At 41.1% G+C, this 21,703-nt stretch overlaps 1 protein-coding gene across 2 annotated transcripts; it reads left to right on the plus strand.

The window, feature by feature from the left end:
* LOC135486511 (DNA repair and recombination protein RAD54-like) lies at positions 1-19,864 on the plus strand. Of its 2 annotated transcripts, XM_064769345.1 has the most exons (20): positions 1-150; positions 868-972; positions 1,287-1,427; positions 1,807-1,867; positions 3,239-3,377; positions 4,163-4,232; positions 4,681-4,758; positions 7,105-7,152; positions 7,654-7,722; positions 9,141-9,237; positions 9,452-9,576; positions 12,832-12,982; positions 13,435-13,541; positions 14,137-14,209; positions 14,949-15,098; positions 15,533-15,773; positions 16,015-16,093; positions 16,788-16,967; positions 17,621-17,784; positions 19,010-19,864. In XM_064769345.1, the coding sequence occupies exons 1-20, from the start codon at positions 148-150 to the stop codon at positions 19,206-19,208; spliced, it is 2,280 nt and encodes a 759-aa protein (XP_064625415.1). In that variant the 5' UTR covers positions 1-147; the 3' UTR covers positions 19,209-19,864. The 2 variants fall into 2 exon arrangements, with proteins under 2 accessions (XP_064625415.1, XP_064625416.1); XM_064769346.1 differs by lacking the exons at positions 1-150; positions 868-972; positions 1,287-1,427; positions 1,807-1,867; positions 3,239-3,377 and adding an exon at positions 3,669-3,794.
* The last annotated feature ends 1,839 nt before the right edge of the window (positions 19,865-21,703 follow it).

A 21,703-nucleotide genomic window follows, 5' to 3' on the forward strand; every position in this document is an offset into this window, starting at 1 on the left:
CAGTGTCATGTGTGTTGTCAGATTTCTCCTTTCTTTACGCTATTACTCTATATTTAATGCAATAAACGATATCAACTAATATTCTAATGAAAGGTCAACATTTCACCTTCACGAATATGCATAATTGAAGTTTGTGGGATTTGTGAAATGGTGAGGAAATGGATAAGTTCAAGAATTGTATTCTTTATTTTTATTTTTATTTGGAATGCACTATGCATGCATGATTTTGAATGCATGAGAGGAGTGATGCATGCATTCACAAGAACATCCCAAAAACCCATGACACCATGCACACGGCACATGACACCAAGACTGAATTGACCCATGCATGTGAAGCGACGGAAATAGCTCTACCAGGTCCAGTGACCAGTATCGTCCATCCATCCATCCCAGGCCATGCTCTAGCTAGTATAGATCCATGCACTTGATTGGGACCTACGTTTACGAAAACGTCGCGTCTCGTCACGTTACAGTAATGTAAAATGCATGGTGACGTGACGATGGCCAACACTACGTCATGTAAACGTTGTTCCCAATCAAGTGCATGAATCTATAGAAGTATTTTATTTGCAACCCCCCCCCCTGCACTGCACCATCCATGGGGCCTGGCCCTGTAGCTGTACACTCCGGACGCAGTGGACTGGCCTCGTTCCTCGCCCTAACCACTGTGACAAGTGGTGAGCTTTCTGGCGGTTTTGTACCAACGACCACCACGAATTGGCAGGTGAATCAATGCGGTGCCGATAGTTTATCAACTGGCTGGAAGGGGCGCTGTAGTCGGAATAACCTCTTGATGATAGTGAAAAATCGATGAACCATTTTTGTAACGACCTGCCAACAGAAACTCTAATGCTGTCCATTTTTTAGAGGCGAAGTCTGGCCCCGAGTCAGGTCAGTCTGGGCGTTGGAAATGCGAAGAGAAAGACCTGTGGCTCAGACAGTGATGGAGAGGATGACTGGTCCCCATCTGTGGTGAGTAGGAGGGCATCAGAGGCCAGATGATAAATGCCTTTGTTGCCAGTGATTAATTCTACATACAGTAGAAAATGGCATTGCACGGAAAGAACCTATTCTCTCAAAACCAATTTTCATTTTTATATTCATTGTAGTCATTCATTCAGAGCTGCAACATTTCAAGAGCAAGAATGTCCATACAGATGTTCTCCCCCAACACACACAAAATAAATATTCTCTGTCAGCGTCCAAAATCAGGACAGGCGAGGACAAGAAACACAACTTTTTATCATACCCGGCCTTATCTTGATAGTTTTATTATTTCTTTTAAGGTAAAGAAGAGGACCAAGGCAATCTCATCGATGCAAGGAAGTGAGAATAACCCACACCAATTTATATCACCATATCGGCGCCCTCTGGCCCTTGTAGCAAATAAAATGCCACTATTTCCAGATATGGGAGGATCCTCGCACGTAAGTTATTGCTTTTGTTGACTTGGACTTGGAGGAGGAATACCCACTCTACCTTGGAAAAGCCCCCCTACCTTGCCCTCGAATTTTGTAAAGGGTTTCTATAGGGCCACCCTAGCTTGTGTTGCACACTGGCAACATTTCTTATCAAAGGATACAACCCTACCTTGACAAAATCCTGATGCGATCTCTGAAAAATGTCCAAGTGCAAGTATTTTTTTAAGGTGTTTTGTATGTACATGTATAACAAGAAGGCCTCATTTTACTTCTCAAAGTGAGCACTAGCATTTGTCCCAGTGTTACTGGCGTTCTTTCTAGGGGTTCTGATCTATTGAAGTCCTTCATGTCTAATCAATACATTTCTCTTCTGTACAATTTTTAGGAAAAACTCATTAAGAAGATTCTCTCTAAGCCATTCAAAATCCCCATCCCTAATTACCAAGGTTAGTGTTGCGTAAGGCCACATGTTCTGTATTTCTTGGTTTAAAGGAATGATTCACAAAAAGTTATTGCCAGGTCATTGTAATAAAATAAAATTGAGACAAATGTTGGTGTTTGTTGGTATCGTTACAAGGCATTTCTCTGAAGTATTAAAGATGAGCCATTGTGAAGTTGATTTGTACCATAAATTTATGTAAAAATGACTTAGTGAGTAAGATCACAAAGCCTAGATTTTATTTTTCCCGACCATATGCTTTGAAGACCCCGAATTTAAGGTCGGCTATCCTGTAAAACAAGAAATGAAAAATGTGTGGCCTAAAGGTCGGTTATACTTTAACATCTCGAGTACGCTGTAGTACTGACATAACCCTGAGGTCGTTTCATCGTAACTTAATGAATGGTTGTGACCTTCTCTGGCATTTCTCGAGATCACCTTTGCAATGTATACCTGTTGTGAGTGGGCATTGCAATAATTGCAGTGAGTAGGCATTGCGATGCATTGATTAGTTGCATTTAAAGGTCTATCCCATTCATTCAAAAATTGGAAAATCGAACCGTAATTTGAACGTTTCAAATCAAATGTAAATGCTCACTGAATTAGTAAATGATAAATTTCAATAATGCAGTTGAGTAGACAGATGTACCAAGACTATTCATACCAAGTTTCAGGGAATTTGCATGCGTAATAACATCATGATGGCATTGTGTATCATAGCAAAAATGAAATTACAGACATCAGGTCAACTCGAATTGATTACTTGAAGACGGGTCAGTTGGGTTACGTCATTTCAATCAAAGGTTTCTAAGGACAGCCCAACCCTTTGCAATTGATGATAACCTTCTGATGGCATATTGAGACTGTCCAATCTACATGTAGGATTGCCCTTTGACCAATCTAGCCTTTGCAGAGATCATGTATACATGAACCACATCTATCCGAAATTCATTTCATGTTGCTTTGCATTAGTAAATAATAAATTTCAATAATGCAGTTAAGTAGACAGATATACCAAGACTATTCATACCAAGTTTCAGGGAATTTGCATGCGTAATAACATCATGATGGCATTGTGTATCGTAGCAAAAATGAAATTACAGACATCAGGTCAACTCGAATTGATTACTTGAAGACGAGTCAGTTGGGTTACGTCATTTCAATCAAAGGTTTCTAAGGACAGCCCAACCCTTTGCAATTGATGATAACCTTCTGATGGCATATTGAGACCATCCAATCTACATGTAGGATTGTCCTTTGACCAATCTAGCCTTTGCAGAGATCATGAATACATGAACCACATCTATCCGAAATTCATTTCATGTTGCTTTGCATTTTTCAATAGCGTGATTCTTTAACAATGTCTTCTGTTCAACAGGGAGTGTCCTTGGTGGTAGGGCTCTTGGAGTTCGCCGGCAAGGAGCCCGACAGGCCCTCCATGACCCGTTGGAAGAGGGCGCGCTGGTCCTGTATCATCCTCCTGAGCTCAGCGCACATGAGCAGATGAAGGTAGACATGTAAGTTTGGTAGAATATCTCTCAAGGACACTGGGGGATGACTGCATTTAGGTTTTATAGTCAAACTCAAGAATTTCTACTTGTCCACAGGGCACCAACTTTCAATAGTAAAGTGAACTGTCCAACTGATAATTTAGCTGTTCGGGGCTAGTAGACATGTGGGAAAATCGAACCCTGACAAATGACATTAGGGGAACAACTTCTCGCTCAAGTCTCATGAAATCTCAAAGACCCTCTAACGTTGTGCTTGGGATTTACGAATGTTTCTTGTGTCGAGGTATAATATTGTGGCCAAATTTCCTCATACCAGGAAGTGTTCTTATTTGTACATTTTGTTTTCCTGTGTCTCATTGATTTTAATGCCACGACCAAGTCAGGATTTTATGCTGATCAATAGGAACGGACATTCATTGTCATGTGAGTTAATATCACGTCTTCTATCAGCCGTATTCAAATGTGGTTCCTGCTCCGTAAAAATACATCACGAATGCTTCCGAAAACACCCGCGGCCAGCTTCGTGACGCCGGAGTTATCAACAGTGTAGCAATGCGTCACAACCAACGTTACGTCGCCACAACAAGCACAGTAGCCAGCGACGTCAGACCTGTCACTTGAACAAAAACCATCCGACATTTCACATCATAACCCCACTGATGAGCCTATGCGATGCAAAATAAATGAGGCGAAACGCATCTGGAGGTCTATTTAAAAGTATCTATGCTTTAAGGAACTGTACACAGTGCCGCCTGTTCCCATATTTTCATACATTTTGTTTTCCTTCCCAGGGAGAAGCACCCTGTACATGTGGTGGTTGACCCGGTGTTGTCGAGAGTGTTACGTCCTCATCAACGTGAGGTAAGTATATCACTGTGGAGGTTTTAAGTACCAGAGGAGATAAATCTTTACCTATCTTGAAATGAAATGCACTCTAATCTACAAAAGCCTCTATTTTTATCTTGTGTTGAGATATGTGTATGTACCAGGAATACCCGTTAAAATATTCCCTTACAAAAATGTGTTTGCATTCTTAACTTTTTGCCTTGTTATTGGAGAACTTGTAGAACTCAATCATGGCCTCCTTTCCAACCCAATGAAGTTCCATGGCCTCCGTTCTAATTCCATGAGGATCCCTAAATTTCTAAATTAGGAAATTCAATCTCTTTTATTGGGACTGAAAGCTTGGTAAAACACGCGTTGGCTGTAATGCGTTGTGGTACATGCACCCACATCGAATGGACTGCAAATGGACAAACCAGAACCTCTCATGTCTATAGCAATAGCCCACTGATCTCTATATTTTCAGGGAGTGAAGTTCATGTACGACTGTGTGACGGGAGTGCAAATACCTGACAACTTTGGCTGCATTATGGCCGATGAGATGGTAGGTAAACAATTTCGAAGAGTCCCTGGTGAGGTTAATGCGAGCACCAACCAATAAGAAAATCTAGCCTGAAAAAGAAAAGTATCAAATAGACTTAGTACGGCTGGTTTGTGTTACAACTGAGCCCTGCTGTACATTTGTTCGTCATCAGTTCACCATAGTACATATAACCAAAGGCTCTAACGTGCTAATCTCAGTCGAGAAGACGTTTGTAAAAGAGGTCTGCTTTGCGTCATTCTTTTCTCCTGTGACGAAAAACCAAGCAATGAGCTCAACTGCTCGGAACACAGAACAAGACGATTCACCATGGTGATGAGATGCACCTAATGAAGCATGTTTGTCTTCGTCATACAAAGGTGTTGACGCAGTTAGTGTAGCCATGGCCTTGCCATCAAAAGTTGAGGTGCAGCCACAATTGCGTGCAGATTCATCGAGTGTGAATACAAAAAAGCACAACCACTTTGTTGAGAGTTTGAAGTGCCTGGATGGCATTGCCCTTTGGAGTATTGAAAAATATTGGGTTGCCGTGGAAAACTGATTAAAATCTTGTCACCCAGGAAAAAATTTTGTACGATGATGGTACAAGGAGAAAAAAAAATTCAGAAAGGTTGCCACTGAAACTGATACTGATTCTAATTTTTCCTTTAATGGCCAAATTTTGGTGAATGTTTTGTTTTAACGGATTTCGCATATATAATCTTTGACGAGAATAATTTTTTGATCAAATGCGGAAAGAACTTTCAAATGTGCCGAATATAAAATCATGAAAATGAATTTTTTTCAGAGAAGTTTTTGCAAATCTCAAAAAGAAAAAGGCGCAAATATTTGTCAGTTGACCATTCGTACAACTTTTAACAAATCTGTTGCCCTGCTACAAGCTTGCTTGTGCAATGTGGTCTTGTCTTTGACGTTTTTTAGCTGTACATCTACTTTATGACAGTGGGTTGAAATAAATTAGTTGCTGTTGTTATTGTTGACAGTGTAGAATAAATGGCAACACAGTTCCCTCTCTGGCCTTGGGCTGCAGAATCCTGCTAAATACTTTGATGTTGAGTTGAAAGACGGGATAGGGGTAATCCTATTACTCGGTTGTTGTCTGTTGTAGTACTTTTATGTAATGTTCTTTGAAACTTTTCTTCATTATCTCGTTATGGAATTAGGAAATGTCCTAATTTCTCTTATATGGTTTTGTTGGCGTTTCATTGCGCTATAAGGCTTAAAGAGATCCAGGCGTGGCACTAGGCTTTATTTAGACATGCTGAACGTCGTAAAAATAACAAAATTGGCGATTACTTCTTATGCAGCTCATTGGCTACATAATCAACTACCTTAGGGGAACTCGAAACTGCTCGAGTTTATCAATGGAAGCTTATGCCCGCCTTAGGTTTTAACCGGGCCGTTCAAAACTCCCCATTTTTATAAGCGGCTGGCTACAGGTTGCCTTTAAACTTAAATGCCCATGCCATCCATGTACATTGTATTTTCTTGCTGCTTTAGGCAAATAGAAATAAACATTGTCAGTGGAGTGCAGTTTATAATATGCATGCAAATTCTCTAAAACTTGGCATTTGTATTATTTGTGTATCACAACAGCGTTATTGAAATTAATGTTCAGAACATGCACTTACACAAATTACAAATTTTCAAATTCAAACTTAAATTTTTCAACTGACAAGAGTACGCCTTTAATGCTTTGTGATGAGTCAGTGTTTGTTGATTTGTCGTCTCCTGAATCAGTCAAGAGGCTTGTCACTGTCAGCCCGGAGAGGTGGAAGGCGTCATTTAAACGTCTTGTTTTGATTAACAGCAAACTATTAGCCTGGAGTAGTTAGTGTCTTAATCCTACTAACTCCGTGTATGGTAGCCAATTAGTATAATCTCATAGCCATTGGCAATGAAAACAGAAAACAGCAACTATTCCTCCATGTTTTACCTTTTCGTCTCATCTATCAAATATGAAAATGGAAAACCAGTCATATATGTACAGTTGTTTATTAAAAAAAATAACAAATATATGCCAATTGAAGCAAGTGACAAAAGAAATCATGCAAATTCTTATAGTTTTGCTGTAAACTACCGGTAGTACCTAGAATATCTCCCGATTTACAGGGATATTACCAAATAACTGAATTGTTTAAAAAAAGCATGCCCACTACCATCTCTGCTTGTATCTACTGCACCACCTGTCTGACAAAGGTCACAGGTCTGCTGGTATATCTGACATATCAGGCCCAGGAAAAGAAATGCTACAGTTCATTAAAGTCATTGACATATAATGTCTGATTGCAGAGCAATGTCAGAACTGCTGCTAACACGACTAATCAGTATTTAATATTTTTATTCCAGGGTCTTGGCAAAACATTACAGTGCATCACCCTCATGTGGACACTCTTGGTAAGCTCCCCTGTTATGTACATACTCATGTAAATATGTCACACAAAATCAGGTATATATAAGTCACCCATTTTTTTAAGGGGGGGGGGTGTGGAAATCTGACCCCCCTGGGGGTAAGGGGGCAGGGCGTGTTGAGAACACTGGGTAGGGTAATTTTCTCACACATCAGTTAGTAAATTTCTGACTTGGCAAGCAGAAAGAGTGGCCATCTTGCATAAGAGAATTAACAAGCAATTAGCGCGTCTAAGTCACCCCCTGTTCATCTTCACGTTACTGCATCTCATGAGGTGTCCAGATTCCCTTCTAACACACTGATGGCAGCATTTTGCCTTGGTGCCCATGTTTTTACAGCACTTCACAATTTTGCTGTGCCATCAAAGCTCTTTAGTTCCAATCCCTGACTTTTTCCTTGTTATCAATTGCTCATCATTTAAAAAATACTACGTATTAAGTTACTTGAAAATTGAATCTTGTAAAAAATCTCTGCTATTTCGTTTTCAGAGACAGAGTCCCGATGCCAAACCAATGATTGACAAAGCTATTGTTGTGGCACCGAGTAGTTTGGTCAAGGTAAAAACCTCTATATCAAGGACACCCTTTAGGTTGACACATGTTGTCTTTAATATGGATGTGTCCTGATAACAGAGGTCAAATTGTTTGAAAAAGATTCATATCTTTGATGTCGGTGTGTCCTGATTACAGAAGTCGAATTGTACAGTAAAGGCTCATTTTAGGACCAAAAAATCACTGTCCCAATAAGAGAGGGTATCGTTCAACATGAGTGTTCCCTAAAGGAGGTTTCAATGTACCAGTATACGTTATTAAGGTATGTTAGTGTGTTTTTTTTGCATACACGTACATGTATCAAGGATTGATAGAACTAAAGACTGAAATTTATTCAGGCATTGGCGGTTTTGGGATATGAAAATGATAAGGCCACGATCAATATTAAAATTATCATCATCTTTGACCAATATGCAACAAGCTAGCCAGTTTCTGCTTGTGAACAGATCTTTGACCAATATGCAACAAGTTAGCCAGTTTCTGCTTGTGAACACATCTTTGACCAATATGCAACAAGTTAGCCAGTTTGTGCTTGTGAACACATCTTTGACCAATATGCAACAAGTTAGCCAGTTTGTGCTTGTGAACACATCTTTGACCAATATGCAACAAGTTAGCCAGTTTCTGCTTGTGAACACATCTTTGACCAATATGCAACAAGTTAGCCAGTTTCTGCTTATGAACACATCTTTGACCAATATGCAACAAGCCAGCCAGCCAGTCCTAGTTAACACCCATAACGCATTCCGTCTCTACCCCAGATGAATCAAACCTAATCAATATAAATCATCTTGTGTAACCAAGTGATCAATCAGGCCGCTGTCATCCTCCCCAGGATTCTCATATGGTCATGTTGACAGGTATTTTCTTGGAACTGCTGTGTCACTCGGGTGTACTTTGAATCAATTTGGCAGAGTGACTCGAGGACTTTTGTCTTTCATATTAAGGGTTGACCACAGGGACCACCATTTAGGTTTGAACCTGACATCCTAAAGCCATTAGAACTCACTCAAAATGAAGTATCTCTGAGTAGCTTCCTGTGACTTCATAAAGGACTTCTCTCAAAATTTAATTTCCTAAGTCAATCTCCCCCACATGAATTAAAATTTTCTTTGACGCAAGCCGAGATGGATTTGATGGACTGACGCAAACATGGCAATCATGATAAATTTGATGGACATGAAAAATTGGGTTACTCTTCACCTCAAACAACATAATATCCTCTGCATGAACATGTCGTATTTAAAGTAAAAAGCGTTGGGAATTACTTTTGTCATGAAAAATGAGGTGTTTTCCCATTAATACTCACTCTAATGACATCATTTGGGATAAAAATAGAAAAATTTCCGCCTTCTAGAATTATTTGAAACCGGAAATGGAATCCTACCCCCACAACATTTTTTTCCATGTTTTTATATTTTCAGAACTGGTACAATGAAATCCATAAGTGGCTTGGAAATATCAGGATCTCGCCTCTTGCCATTGATTCAGGGTCGAAGTCTGATATCGACAGGAACATAGGTAAGTACAGTCGGACCTTTCAATTTACGACACCCTTTGGGTTGACCAGTGCTGTCCTCAATAACCCCAATCGACAGATCATGGTGGCAATCCTGCTTTGGAGGAGAAGTTCACCCAAATGACACCTACATGTATTAAAACCCGACTTTCTTGATATTGAAACGATTATAAATGATTCCCATGTATTTTTGTTTATAATCTTTTACCATTTCAGAGCGTTTTATGAGTCAGCATGGCCGCCGAGTGGTTAATCCCATCTTGATCATATCGTATGAGACATTTCGACTTCACGCTGCTGCACTCCAGAAAGGGAAGGTTGGATTGGTCTTATGTGATGAGGTAAGATCTTCTGAATAATGTTAGAAAGTGACCCTTTGATCTTGCAATGAAATAGTATTTAACAAGGTGGTGATTTAATTAAATTTAAAAAAATTTATAATGCAGAAAAATTTACAATACTGAAAAAGAAGTACAATGCAGAAAATTGTAAAACACAGATAACAGAGGACAGGTAGTGTTGTGCAGTCAAAGTAACCTGTCACATCTGACTCCTTCAACTAAGTTTTTCAATATATCCAGATATCCCCGACCCATCAAGATGTTCAACTTGGAGGTTCTGGTTTAAATCCTAATCAGATTCATTCCTGAACTGAATTTTTCAATATATTAACCCTTTTGCTGCGGGTGACGTGCATAGCATGTCGTGTACATGGTCCCATATCATGTTGGTGACGTGAATAGCACATCATGCCCTTCTAAAATATTTATTCACCAGCACTTGCTCGCTACCTCACTAATACGCCAAACGTACTCGGAATAAATTAAGTTTCATATTATTAGTGTAGATGGCGTCACTTTCGAATAGTTTTGACTTTTCAGTTAAAAAAGTTAGCTCAACTGTTTATTATTCGTGTCGACTGTCCTCGCATGGCGGCGCTGGCTGAAAAATGGTTGCCGCAGCAAAAGAGTTAATGAGATCCCTAGTCCTTCAACTTCAAGGTTTAAAGATAAAAATGTCACCTTCTGTAGAAAAAATCCCATTTTCTTATATTAAAAGCTTCATACTTTGTCTTGTATTTAAATACATTTCAATCCCATGCTATAATCTGCATTATGAAAATAACAACATCAATAATAACAACATCATTTTCTTAATCATATCTGGAATTAGCTTTTTAGTTCGTTGGAATATGAAGGAGTATTCGGGTGGTTTCTAAGAATATATCTTTTGATTGAAAATGCCCTTTTTATCCAAGTGGGTGTTGAGCCCACTAACGTTACCACGGCAATGAAAATAAATGTAACCTTTTAAAACTTATTGATCTTGTTGACTTTCGAAACATGATTTCTCATCACTGATTCTGCACCTAGTTTGGCGACAGGGTTAAGCGGGCCTAACATCGCCCGCCATTGCTTGTCATGACCAGACGGAGCCGGCATTGATCAACGCTTGTATTTCCAAAATGTACTACGTAGTACGTCACCATGTTTATAGAAATTATCTAAAAATGTGAAAATGCCACCAAATTCCTACAGATATTTAAAGAACCGCTTTGAAAAATCCTATCAAAAAACACGAAGACTATAGAATGACACTACCTGCTTACGATGGCATGCCGTGGTTTTTCTACGCTTTCCTCTCTATGGCCTTTTTATCCAATATCTCCATGTGGGGATGTGTGTATTCCAGAGTGCTTCCATATCTACGCATTGCAAATTGTCTCTTGGGTTGAGTGCCATCTGGTGTTGTCTGGCTGAACTGAAACAGGCAGGCTTCATGCCCGACCAAGCTCATGGATGGTGGCTAAAGGTATCGGTTTGCCTAAGAAAATACATGCTTACCTGGAGAGGAAATGACAACACAGAGGAGAAGAAACATACCAAAAATGTGTTCATTTATTAGTTTTATCCGATTGTACCCTCCAACACTGTAATGGGAGGACCTTGTTTCTATTGTGTTGCTAAGTTAAACCAATACCTTTTAATACCCAGTGTGAAGCTGCTTGTTTCTTATTCCCAATTCTACATACCGGTTTACCGAATCCTCCGACTCTGGCTAGGATGAGTGTAGCCCCAGTGTAGCCTGTTAGAACTCTTTCTAACGAATTACTGATTAAGCCCATACAATGAGAACCATGAATAAGTAATTTACTATGGGAGAATTGGGGATATGGAATAAGCATATGGCCAACTTCAGGCATGTCTAGTGGATATCTTGAGTGCTTCAGGCCAATCAATTTGATTTTATGGTTCTACTCAACATTTTTAGCTCACCTCTTAGCAGAGGTGAGCTTATCCCATACCGTGGCGTCCGTCGTCCGTCGTCGTCGTCGTCGTCGTCGTCGTCGTCGTCGTCGTCGTCGTCGTCGTCGTCGTCGTCGTCGTCGTCGTCGTCGTCGTCGTCGTCGTCCGTCGTCCGTTAGCAGGGCACGTTTCGTAACTGTTAGAGCTATTGAGTTGAAACTTGGTACACATGTACCCTTATGTAATGACACCTGGGAGACCAAGTTTCGGTCCGATTCGTTTCATGGTTTGGCCACCAGGGGGCCAAACGTTAAAAGTGAAAATATGCAATATCTCCCTTAATAGTAGTCGGGAAATTTTGAAAAAAATATGGTAGGTACTTCTAGCAAAGGTGCATCATATATCCTCCGGGTTTTTGATTTGACCTCCTTTTCAAGGTCACAGAGGTCAAATGGTGTAAATTAGCCGTTAGGATGTAACGATGGCACGTTTCTAAACTGCAATGACTATTGATACCAAATTTGGTACACATTTACCCCTTAGTCAGGTGATCTCAGGGACCGAAGTTTGGTCCAATATGATTCACCACTTGACCACCAGGGGGCAAAATCCAAAAACCTTAAAAATGTGATTATTCCTTAACTTCTTGCCCGATTGCCACCAATTTGATATCATGGGTATATCTAACCACCATACAGTATATGTCACACAGGTTTTTAATTTGACCTTCTTGTCAAGGTCACAGAGGTCAAATGGCGTAAATTCGCCGTCAGGCCGTAACTATGGCATGTTTCTTAACTGCAATGACTATTGATCACAAATTAAGTACACATGTACCCCTTGGTCAGGTGATCTCAGGTACCGAAGTTTGGTGCGATCTGATTTGCCGTTTGGCCTCCAGGGAGGGGGCCAAATCCTAAATTCTTCAAAATGCCATTATTCCTAGTAATGACTTGCCCGATTGGCACCAATTTTATATCATAGGTACATCTAATTCTAACATCCATTCAATGTGTCACCCGGGTCTTCTTTGATTTGACCTACTTTTCAAGGTCACAGAGGTCGAATGTACTGTAAATTGGCCATTTTGGGGAAATTGTAATTGCTTGGACCTACATCAAACCTAACACTACATGACACAAGACCATGCTCTTTATCCATCTTTCCTCCACATGAGGTGAGCACAATGGCCCTGGCCATTTCATTTAAGAAGTGGGTGAGGGGTTTCCTTTTCATCATCAAGAGAAGTTTCCATGAAACCTGCGCCTTCTTGAAGGTGATGCTCCTCTTGGAGCATAAAAATAATAGGGTAGTTTTCATCTACTAACCAAAATTGTGTTGTAATTTCAGGGACATCGTCTCAAGAATTCAGAGAATCAGACGTATCAAGCATTGTGTAGTCTAAAAGCTGATAAACGGGTACTGTTATCGGGCACGCCCATTCAGAATGATCTCCTCGAGTATTTCAGTCTTCTCCACTTCGTCAACAGAGGCATCCTGGGTAAGCGCATCGATCAGATTGATACTTCACCATCATCGCAGCTGTGTTCTCCACATGGTTTTTTGTCATGGCGGCCCACCCTACCTTGGCTGCTTAATACTGCCCTGCCTTGGAAAAGCCACCCTGCCTTGGTCTTAGGTTTTGTAAAAGGTTTCTAACGGGCCACCCTACCTTAGATTTCTGACCAATCTCCCTTGTACATGTAGTGCACACTGGCGAAACTTCTTAAATATCAAGGGTACCACCCTACCTTGAGAAAACTCTGTGGAGAACCTTGCCGGCAGGTAACATCACAAGGGATAACAAACTTCGGGCCAACCAGGTGGAGATATCAGGAAATCGGGGCATTATAATTTGCTAAGGTCTTTCCAAAGATGTGTCAATTCCTGTTGCCTAGAGTAAGGGGAAGTAGGGGAAGATAACCGTTATCAAATCTTTGTCTTTTCTGCTAGGTACTGCCCAAGAATTCAAGAAGAAGTTTGAGACGCCCATCCTGCGTGGTCGCGATGCTGACGCAACTGATCATGACCACAAGCGTGGCTCAGAGAAGCTTGCGGAGGTAATCTATATAGTACTTTTGAGATAGTTTTAAAGTGATACTATGATGTGATTTACAACTTCGCGGAAATACGTCCGTTTTTAATTGTTGATCACAAATGTAGTTCAAATTGAAGTTCAAATTTTCCATTTTTCATTAGATTTGTTATAAAATCGCTGAATGTAAACCACCGCGACCGCGAAAATGTTCATGTTGTGACGTCATCAACGAAAACAGCATCGAAGCGAGCCGTCCGGGCGGGATTAAACCATCAATTTCTAGAAAATGTGCATTTCGATTCGAAAACCTTACCGATTTATGAGAAAGTGACGTAGTCATTTGTCAAAAACAGCTAAAACATTGTATGGTGAAATTAGACACGAGTTACCCTTTAAGAACGACACAGTTCTTCAGAATTTGTTGTTAAACGTTGAAATGCATGTCTACCCACTTGAAGAAATTCTTGTGCAGACAACGTTTTTAGAGTGAGTCTGCTGCACATAAGTTTTATGGAGGTGGAACAAAGATTTTGATGTCCTCTTCGCCAAAGCTAGGTTTGAATAAAGTTAGGACAATATTTCAATGCTACATGTATTGTTGTTTTTCCGTTTTACAGTTGCTGGCGATTGTCAACAAATGCATCATCAGGCGAACTCAGACGTTACTCACGAAGTATCTGCCTGTGAAAAGTAAGTGTCAGGTTCCTTATTCTTGAAAATCAAAATATAGTGGAACCTCTCTTAGCGGACACCTCTCTATTAAGGACAACCTCTCTATTAAGGACAACCTCTCTATTAAGGACAACCTCTCTATTAAGGACAACCTCTCTATTAAGGACAACCTCTCTATTAAGGACACTAGTTTTGGTCCCAAGTTGGTTGTTACCATTTAATTTGACCTCTCTTATCAGGACACCTCTCTATTAAGGACAGCACTTGTCAGTCCCGAGGGTATCCTTAATAGAGAGGTTCTACTGTATTGAGTTGAGAGCTGAGTGTCAACTCAAATATAATTAGCTCCATAAGCAATATTGGGCGATGGTAATGTGAGAACACCGGAGAAAACCTACGCTGTCAAAGAGATTCGCCCTCGCCATCAAGCGAGTGTCCTTGGACCGACGGGGCATTGAACCCGGGGCCTCAGAGGTGACAGTCACTGATGTTTCCACCAAGCCACTCCGACAGCCCAATAGGATCCCCTATTATTGACTAGGTACCCATATGAGAGGACATCGAATTGATACTACTTGCTAGATTGGTACCCAGTTGTCTAACCGATGAGATGGAAGCATGACAAAATGAGAGGAATGGTCATGTCTGCCAGGTTTGCAATCTGGACATCACATTTTCATAACTAATTCTCTGAACCAATCAGCGCGTGCTGCTTTGACATGTGACAGCGTTTAATCGCACTTCATTCTTCTTTCAGTTGAGCAGGTTGTGTCTTGTCGGTTGACGCCGTTACAACGCGAGCTGTACAAGAGGTTCGTCGACTCCAAGGAGTGTCAGTTGACTTCTAACGGGAAGGTGGCACTCTCATCATTGTCATCTATTACTCAACTCAAGAAACTGTGCAATCGTGAGTAGCCGTACCAGGCCTGGTCTTTTAACACTTTCAGTGCCAGCATTCCCACCTCCAGTTAAAAAATCGTTTGGAGATCACTCTGTATGGTCTTTTGCAAAAGCTTCCACGAGACCAGAAAACGAGCCTATCGGCTACAATCCAACAAAGAAGCTCGTGGATCTCAGTGTAATACTCCACCTCCCCTTAACACTTCCTGAAATGGCTCAGTTGGAGAATGGCTCAACTGTAGGACGGACAAGATAAAGATGGGTGAATTATATTAGCCAGCCGCATAGAACGGGATAAACCTACATGTACGTGAAGAAATCAATACAGAAAAGTAAGTTTGAAGTTGCAAGAAAGAGATTTTTCAAGAGGATCTCCAGCGTTTTTGAATGTAGGCCTACATTTGATTACGGTTATGATTGATTCCACATGTTTGTTTCCAGACCCCGACCTGATCTATGACAAGTGTCGAGAAGGTGCTGAAGGCTTCGAGGACGCCTTGGATATCTTCCCGCAAGGATACGATAAAATGATGAATAAAATTCACTGCGATCTCTCCGGGAAGTTTCAAGTTCTCGACTTCATCCTTGCGATGGTGAAAGCAACAACGACCGATAGAGTGGTGCTTGTATCGAACTATACGCAGACACTGGATCTGTTTGTAAAACTTGCTCAGTTGAGGGGGTAGGTACTGTGTTTGATATCATTATTTTGTGTGGTTTTTTGTGACACATTTGACACATTGTTATACATGTAACTTATGAATATGTTGAGAGTTTCATTGCAGAAGGAGATACAATGCCTTATCCTATGATTTGACGTCAAAAGTACTCGAGCGTTTTTCGCTGTTATAGCCTCAGCACATCCTGGCTAGACTACACTGTACATGCTTACGACTTTCAAGATATTGTGACGTCAATTTCAGGTATAACTATGTACGCCTTGATGGAAGCATGACGATCAAGAAGAGGGCTAAAGTTGTCGAAAGATTCAATGATCCTACCGTAAGTAATTTTGTACAAATTATACTAGACAATGGGTGATATGAATAAAGGCTAGCAAATGCTTTTACTTCAATTTTGTACAGAAAGGCCAAGTGTAAATGTACATGGAGTTTTAGATAAAAGCATTTACTACTCTTTATTCATATCACCCAATGCCATGCATTTGTCTTTCTTTGATCTTTTACTGGAGAGATGGACGCTACGGTAAGTCAGTCCATTTTCAGTTACAAAATGACTGTCCTAGACCTAGAGAGTTCTGCCACAGAGCCCCAGAGTTTTGTGGTCAGGGTGGTGTCCTTCGGCTAGTATTCCTCACTGTTCTTCATTAGGGAGCTGGTGTGAAGCACATGAGGTGGATTCTGGTCTTCAGCTTCACATTCACATGTCTGAAGCACATGAGCTTGAGCCTGGTCTCATCTCATGCTCCACAATCACATGTACACTCAAACCAGAGGCTATTATCGATTGGCTCATTGTAGAAATGTCTTGAATTTTGAACCAGATTAAAATTCGTTCTGTTAAAACTCACTTAAGTTAAGAAATATTGCTTGATACAAAAATATTTGGCTGAAACACTTTAGATCGTGGAACAGGGCCTGTGTAATCTGTGTCACTGTGCACCATATACATGTATGTAAGTCCATTATAAACTCCAGAGATGACCAATTTATATCGCTGAATATCCTCTTTACAGAGTTCCGACTACCTTTTTATGCTGAGTAGTAAAGCGGGCGGTTGCGGCCTGAATCTGATTGGTGCTAATCGACTCGTGATGTTCGATCCTGACTGGAATCCTGCCAATGATGACCAGGCCATGGCACGAGTCTGGCGTGATGGACAGAAGAAGCAGTGCTATATTTACAGACTTATTGCCGTAAGTACATGTGAAAAGTTACATTGCAAAAATATACTCCATGTCCAACATTTTGGAATCAATCATTCTGCGGCATTACCTACCTAAAGATCTCACGCAAAAATATACTCCATGTCCAACATTTTGGAATCAATCATACTGCGGAATTACCAACCTAAAGATCTCACACTAAATGTGTTAATACCTGATGTGGGGTAAAGTCCAATGGCAAAGATTCGAAAATGGACCATGACGCCTACATGTAAAATGATAATGATAGGCAGCTGGTCCAGGGGTTTCTAGTTTTGTCTGGTTATGTGTCATTCAAAGCATGCAGTAATCTAAGTAAAGTGAGTATTTTGATAAACCGTGGTGTCCCTGAGGTCACTGTTTTACAATGCAGTCAACTAGGTAAACTGATAGATAAATGTTTTTTCTAGAAAATTGATTTTAAGACAAAAAGCAATCATCAGCTTATCTCATAGTTGTGATCATTTTCAGACAGGCACAATTGAGGAGGAAACCTTCCAACGCCAGGCCCCCCATTTTTTTATGCCACTCGCAATTAAGATAGTCAAACATACAAACTAATAGAGGAATAAATATTTTTCCTACAAACCAATTTTAGACCAAAGGCATCTACCAGCTTTATCTTAGACTTAATCATTTTGCAGACGGGAACAATTGAGGAGAAAATCTTCCAGCGGCAGGCGCACAAGAAAGCGTTGAGCAGTTGTGTGGTGGACATGGAGGAGGATGTGGAGAGACATTTCAGTTTGGAGGACCTCCGCGAGCTATTCACGCTCAACGAGGAGACAATCAGTGACACGCATGACAAGTAAGTATTTGATGACCATTGCCAGCAGACCAGCGGAAAATCCTACACAAAAGAGGGCACTTGTCTTTAACTCGGTTCAAAACAATGGATATTAAGTCAAGTACCTGTTAGAATGACGCACAGCATCATAAATTGCATCTTTTGCAATGCAGAATATTGCTTAGTCTGTCTGCTGTACTTGTAGAAGCCAGAATACACAAAAGAGGGCACTTGTCTTTAACTCGGTTCAAAGCAATGGATATTAAGTCAAGTACCTGTTAGAATGACGCACAGCATCATAAATTGCATCTTTTGCAATGCAGAATATTGCTTAGTCTGCCTGCTGTACTTGTAGAAGCCAGAATACACAAAAGAGGGCACTTGTCTTTAACTCGGTTCAAAGCAATGGATATTAAGTCAAGTACCTGTTAGAATGACGCACAGCATCATAAATTGCGTCTTTTGCAACGCAGAATATTGCTTAGTCTGTCTGCTGTACTTGTAGAAGCCAAAATAATATATTATGCTACCAAATGTTCTTGGCCAATAGCGTAACTCGATTCACATCATGTGATTTCAAGTCATCACATCGTATCGGATCCAAAAAAGCAATAACGGATCCAAAAAAATGTCGTAACGGATCCTAAAAGGTTTTAATCCAATCAAAATGAAGTTGATGTAGACATTGACCTTGACTGTTCTTAACAATTGTTTTCCCCAGGAAATGTCACCCTGTTCTGACAACTGCAAAATGTATTATGTCAATACTGTTTACATTTTTTATGTATTTAAATTGTTTCATTATCCCTTAGTGGATGTTTAAGGTAGTCCGATATGGAATTTTGTATCATAAATTTCAATGCTGTTTACATTTTGTATATTTCATTAAAAACAAATTGTTTCATTATTTTCCTTTGGATTGATTTCTTTGCCAAGACATTTGGTTGCATAATATAGCAAACACTATTTGATTTATGTTGTTCATGATATGTGCTGTTCCACCTCTATTGTCTATTGTGAAGTTAATATGTGACTTCTTGACTTAAACATGAATAAGTTAATTCGCCACTTGGCAACTTTATCTCCATGAACCGTATGAGAATGGGTAGTTGCCTTGTTGATCAAGATGAACAATATCAGAAAGAAAGTTTAGAACTGATGATTAGATATATATTATTCTATGCATTTTGGTATCATTGTTGTCCTGGATACAACGATTTCTGACAAAAATGTTTCTTACTTTCAGATTCAAGTGTCGACGGTGCGTCAATAAGATCCAAGTGAAACCACCTCCTCCAGACAGTGACTGTAATAGCGATCTTTCGCAGTGGAACCACTGTGCCGACAAGAAGGGGGTGGTGGATGTGATTTTGAAAGGAGCGTGGGAGTCGGCCGTTTCATTTGTGTTCCATCACAGATCTCACGAACAACGGAAAACTGTCTAGAAGTCGAAGTTTTGTGTTCCATCACAGATCACACGAACAACGGAAAACTGTCTAGAAGTCAAAGTTTTGTGTTCCATCACAGATCACACGAACAACGGAAAACTGTCTAGAAGTCGAAGTTTTGTGTTCCATCACAGATCACACGAACAACGGAAAACTGTCTAGAAGTCAAAGTTTTGTGTTCCATCACAGATCACATGAACAACGGAAAACTGTCTAGAAGTCGAAGTTAAATGTCAGAGACTGTGCTCTTTATTTCAGTTGCTGTGCTGAAAAGTATGGCTTTCACTGTGCTGGCTGAGGAGGCATTGACTGGTGACTAGGTTTTCAAGGAGCATGACATTCCGAAGTGTCTTTCTATTTGTAGCAGTGATCTCTGCCAGTGGAAGCACTGTGCAGACAAGAAGGGGTTGATGTGATTTTGAAGGGGGCGTGGGAATCTGCCATTTCATCTGTGTTCCATCACAGGTCACATGAACAGTGGAAACCTGTCTAGAAGTGGATATCTGAGATGATTCCAAGTAGAATGTTTACTGTGCTGAAAGTTAGGCTACATGTGGCTGTCACTCTGCTGGCTGAGAATGTATCTATGTTGGAAAGCGTTCTCTTTTTGTGAGCTATCAAAAGTATGCATTTCAAACTACATGTAATCAACAATTGGACCCGTGTAAATATGATGGATATATATAATAAATACAGTACAAGAACTCCATTTTACACTTTCTCACTTCCTCCGATTCAAATTGGTATGAAAACCTACACCATGGAGAGAGAACTACCAGTGACGACAGTCCCAATCTGACCATTGAGACGACAAAACATTGTGTACCGTCACATGGGGTGGCTTCGGACAGTGGGGTAACTTTGAACACAGACCCCGAGCCTGCCACTGGTGAAAGTCTCGTGCACCGTTTTTGATCTGATTAGATAAGCATATCTACTGTCATTCGTGTGGGCTGAGCTGAACCTGTTATGACGACTAAAGCAAGTCATCATTTCTATCAAATTCCCTTAGTTTGATACTGGCATAAAAACTGATCAATTCCAGGGCCACAGTGTAAAATTCGCTTAGACGACAGTTGCGCTGTTTCGCGGCAGACACTGGAACTGAAAACTTCGTCCAAAACTTTCAGTTCCATTGTCTACCGTTAAACGGCAGCACAGTCGCCTAAGCGGAAAGGGCCTAAAGATGTGAGAGACAGGGGACTATACCTCCTGTCACACCAGCCACTGGTTGTGAACGACGCGGAGACCAAGATGTGAAAGGCAGAGGACTCTTCCTCCTGTTACACCAGCCAGCAGTTGTGAGCAACAGGGGACGAAGATGTGAAAGACAGGGGATTATTCCTCCTGCTACACCAGCCACCGTTTGTGAACGATGTGAAAGGCAGAGGACTATTCCTCCTGTTACACCAGCCAGCGGTTGTGAACGACAGGGGACCATGATGTGAAAGACAGAGGACTATTCTTTCTGTTACACCAGCCAGCGGTTTTGAACGACAGGGTACCAATATGTGAAAAGGCAGGGGATTATTCCTTCTGCTACCGTTCGTAAACGAAACGACGCGGAGAGATTAAGATGTGAAAGGAGGAGGACTATTCCTCCTGTTACACCAGCCAGCGGTTGTGAACGACAGGGGACCAAGATGTGAAAGACAGAGGACTATTCTTCCTGTTACACCAGCCAGCGGTTGTGAGAGGCAGGAGACCTAGAGGTGGAAAACAGGGGATTATTCCTCCTGTTACACCAGCTACCGTTCGTGAACGACGCGGAGGCAAAAATGTGAAAGGCAGAGGACTATACCTCTTGCTACACCAGCCAGCGGTTGTGAACGACAGGGGACCAATATGTGAAAGGCAGGGGATTATTCCTTCTGCTACACCAGCTACCGTTCGTAAACGAAACGACGCGGAGATCAAGATGTGAAAGGAGGAGGACTATTCCTCCTGTTACACCAGCCAGCGGTTGTGATCGACAGGGGACCAAGATGTGAAAGGCAGAGGACTATTCTTCCTGTTACACCAGCCAGCGGTTGTGAGAGGCAGGGGACCTAGAGGTGGAAAACAGGGGATTATTCCTCCTGTTACACCAGCTACCGTTCGTGAACGACGCGGAGGCAAAAATGTGAAAGGCAGAGGACTATACCTCTTGCTACACCAGCCAGCGGTTGTGAGCGACACGGTACCAAGATGTGGAAGACAGGGGATTATTCCTCCTGTTACACCAGCTACCGTAAGTGAACGACACGGAGACCAAGGTGTGAAAGGCAGAGGATTATTCGTCCTGTCACACCAAGGGTGACAGACAGGGGACCAAGATGTGGAAGACAGGGGATTATTCCTCCTGTTACACCAGCTACCGGTTGTGAACGGCACGGGGACCAAGATGTGAAAGACTGGAGACTAAACCTCCTGCTACACCAGCCACCAGTTGTGAAGGACACGGGGACCAAGAAGTGGAAGACAGGGAACTGTACAACTTGCGACACCAGACG

Source organism: Lineus longissimus, chromosome 4 (genome assembly GCF_910592395.1).
Source record: "Lineus longissimus chromosome 4, tnLinLong1.2, whole genome shotgun sequence".
Taxonomy (NCBI): domain Eukaryota; kingdom Metazoa; phylum Nemertea; class Pilidiophora; order Heteronemertea; family Lineidae; genus Lineus; species Lineus longissimus.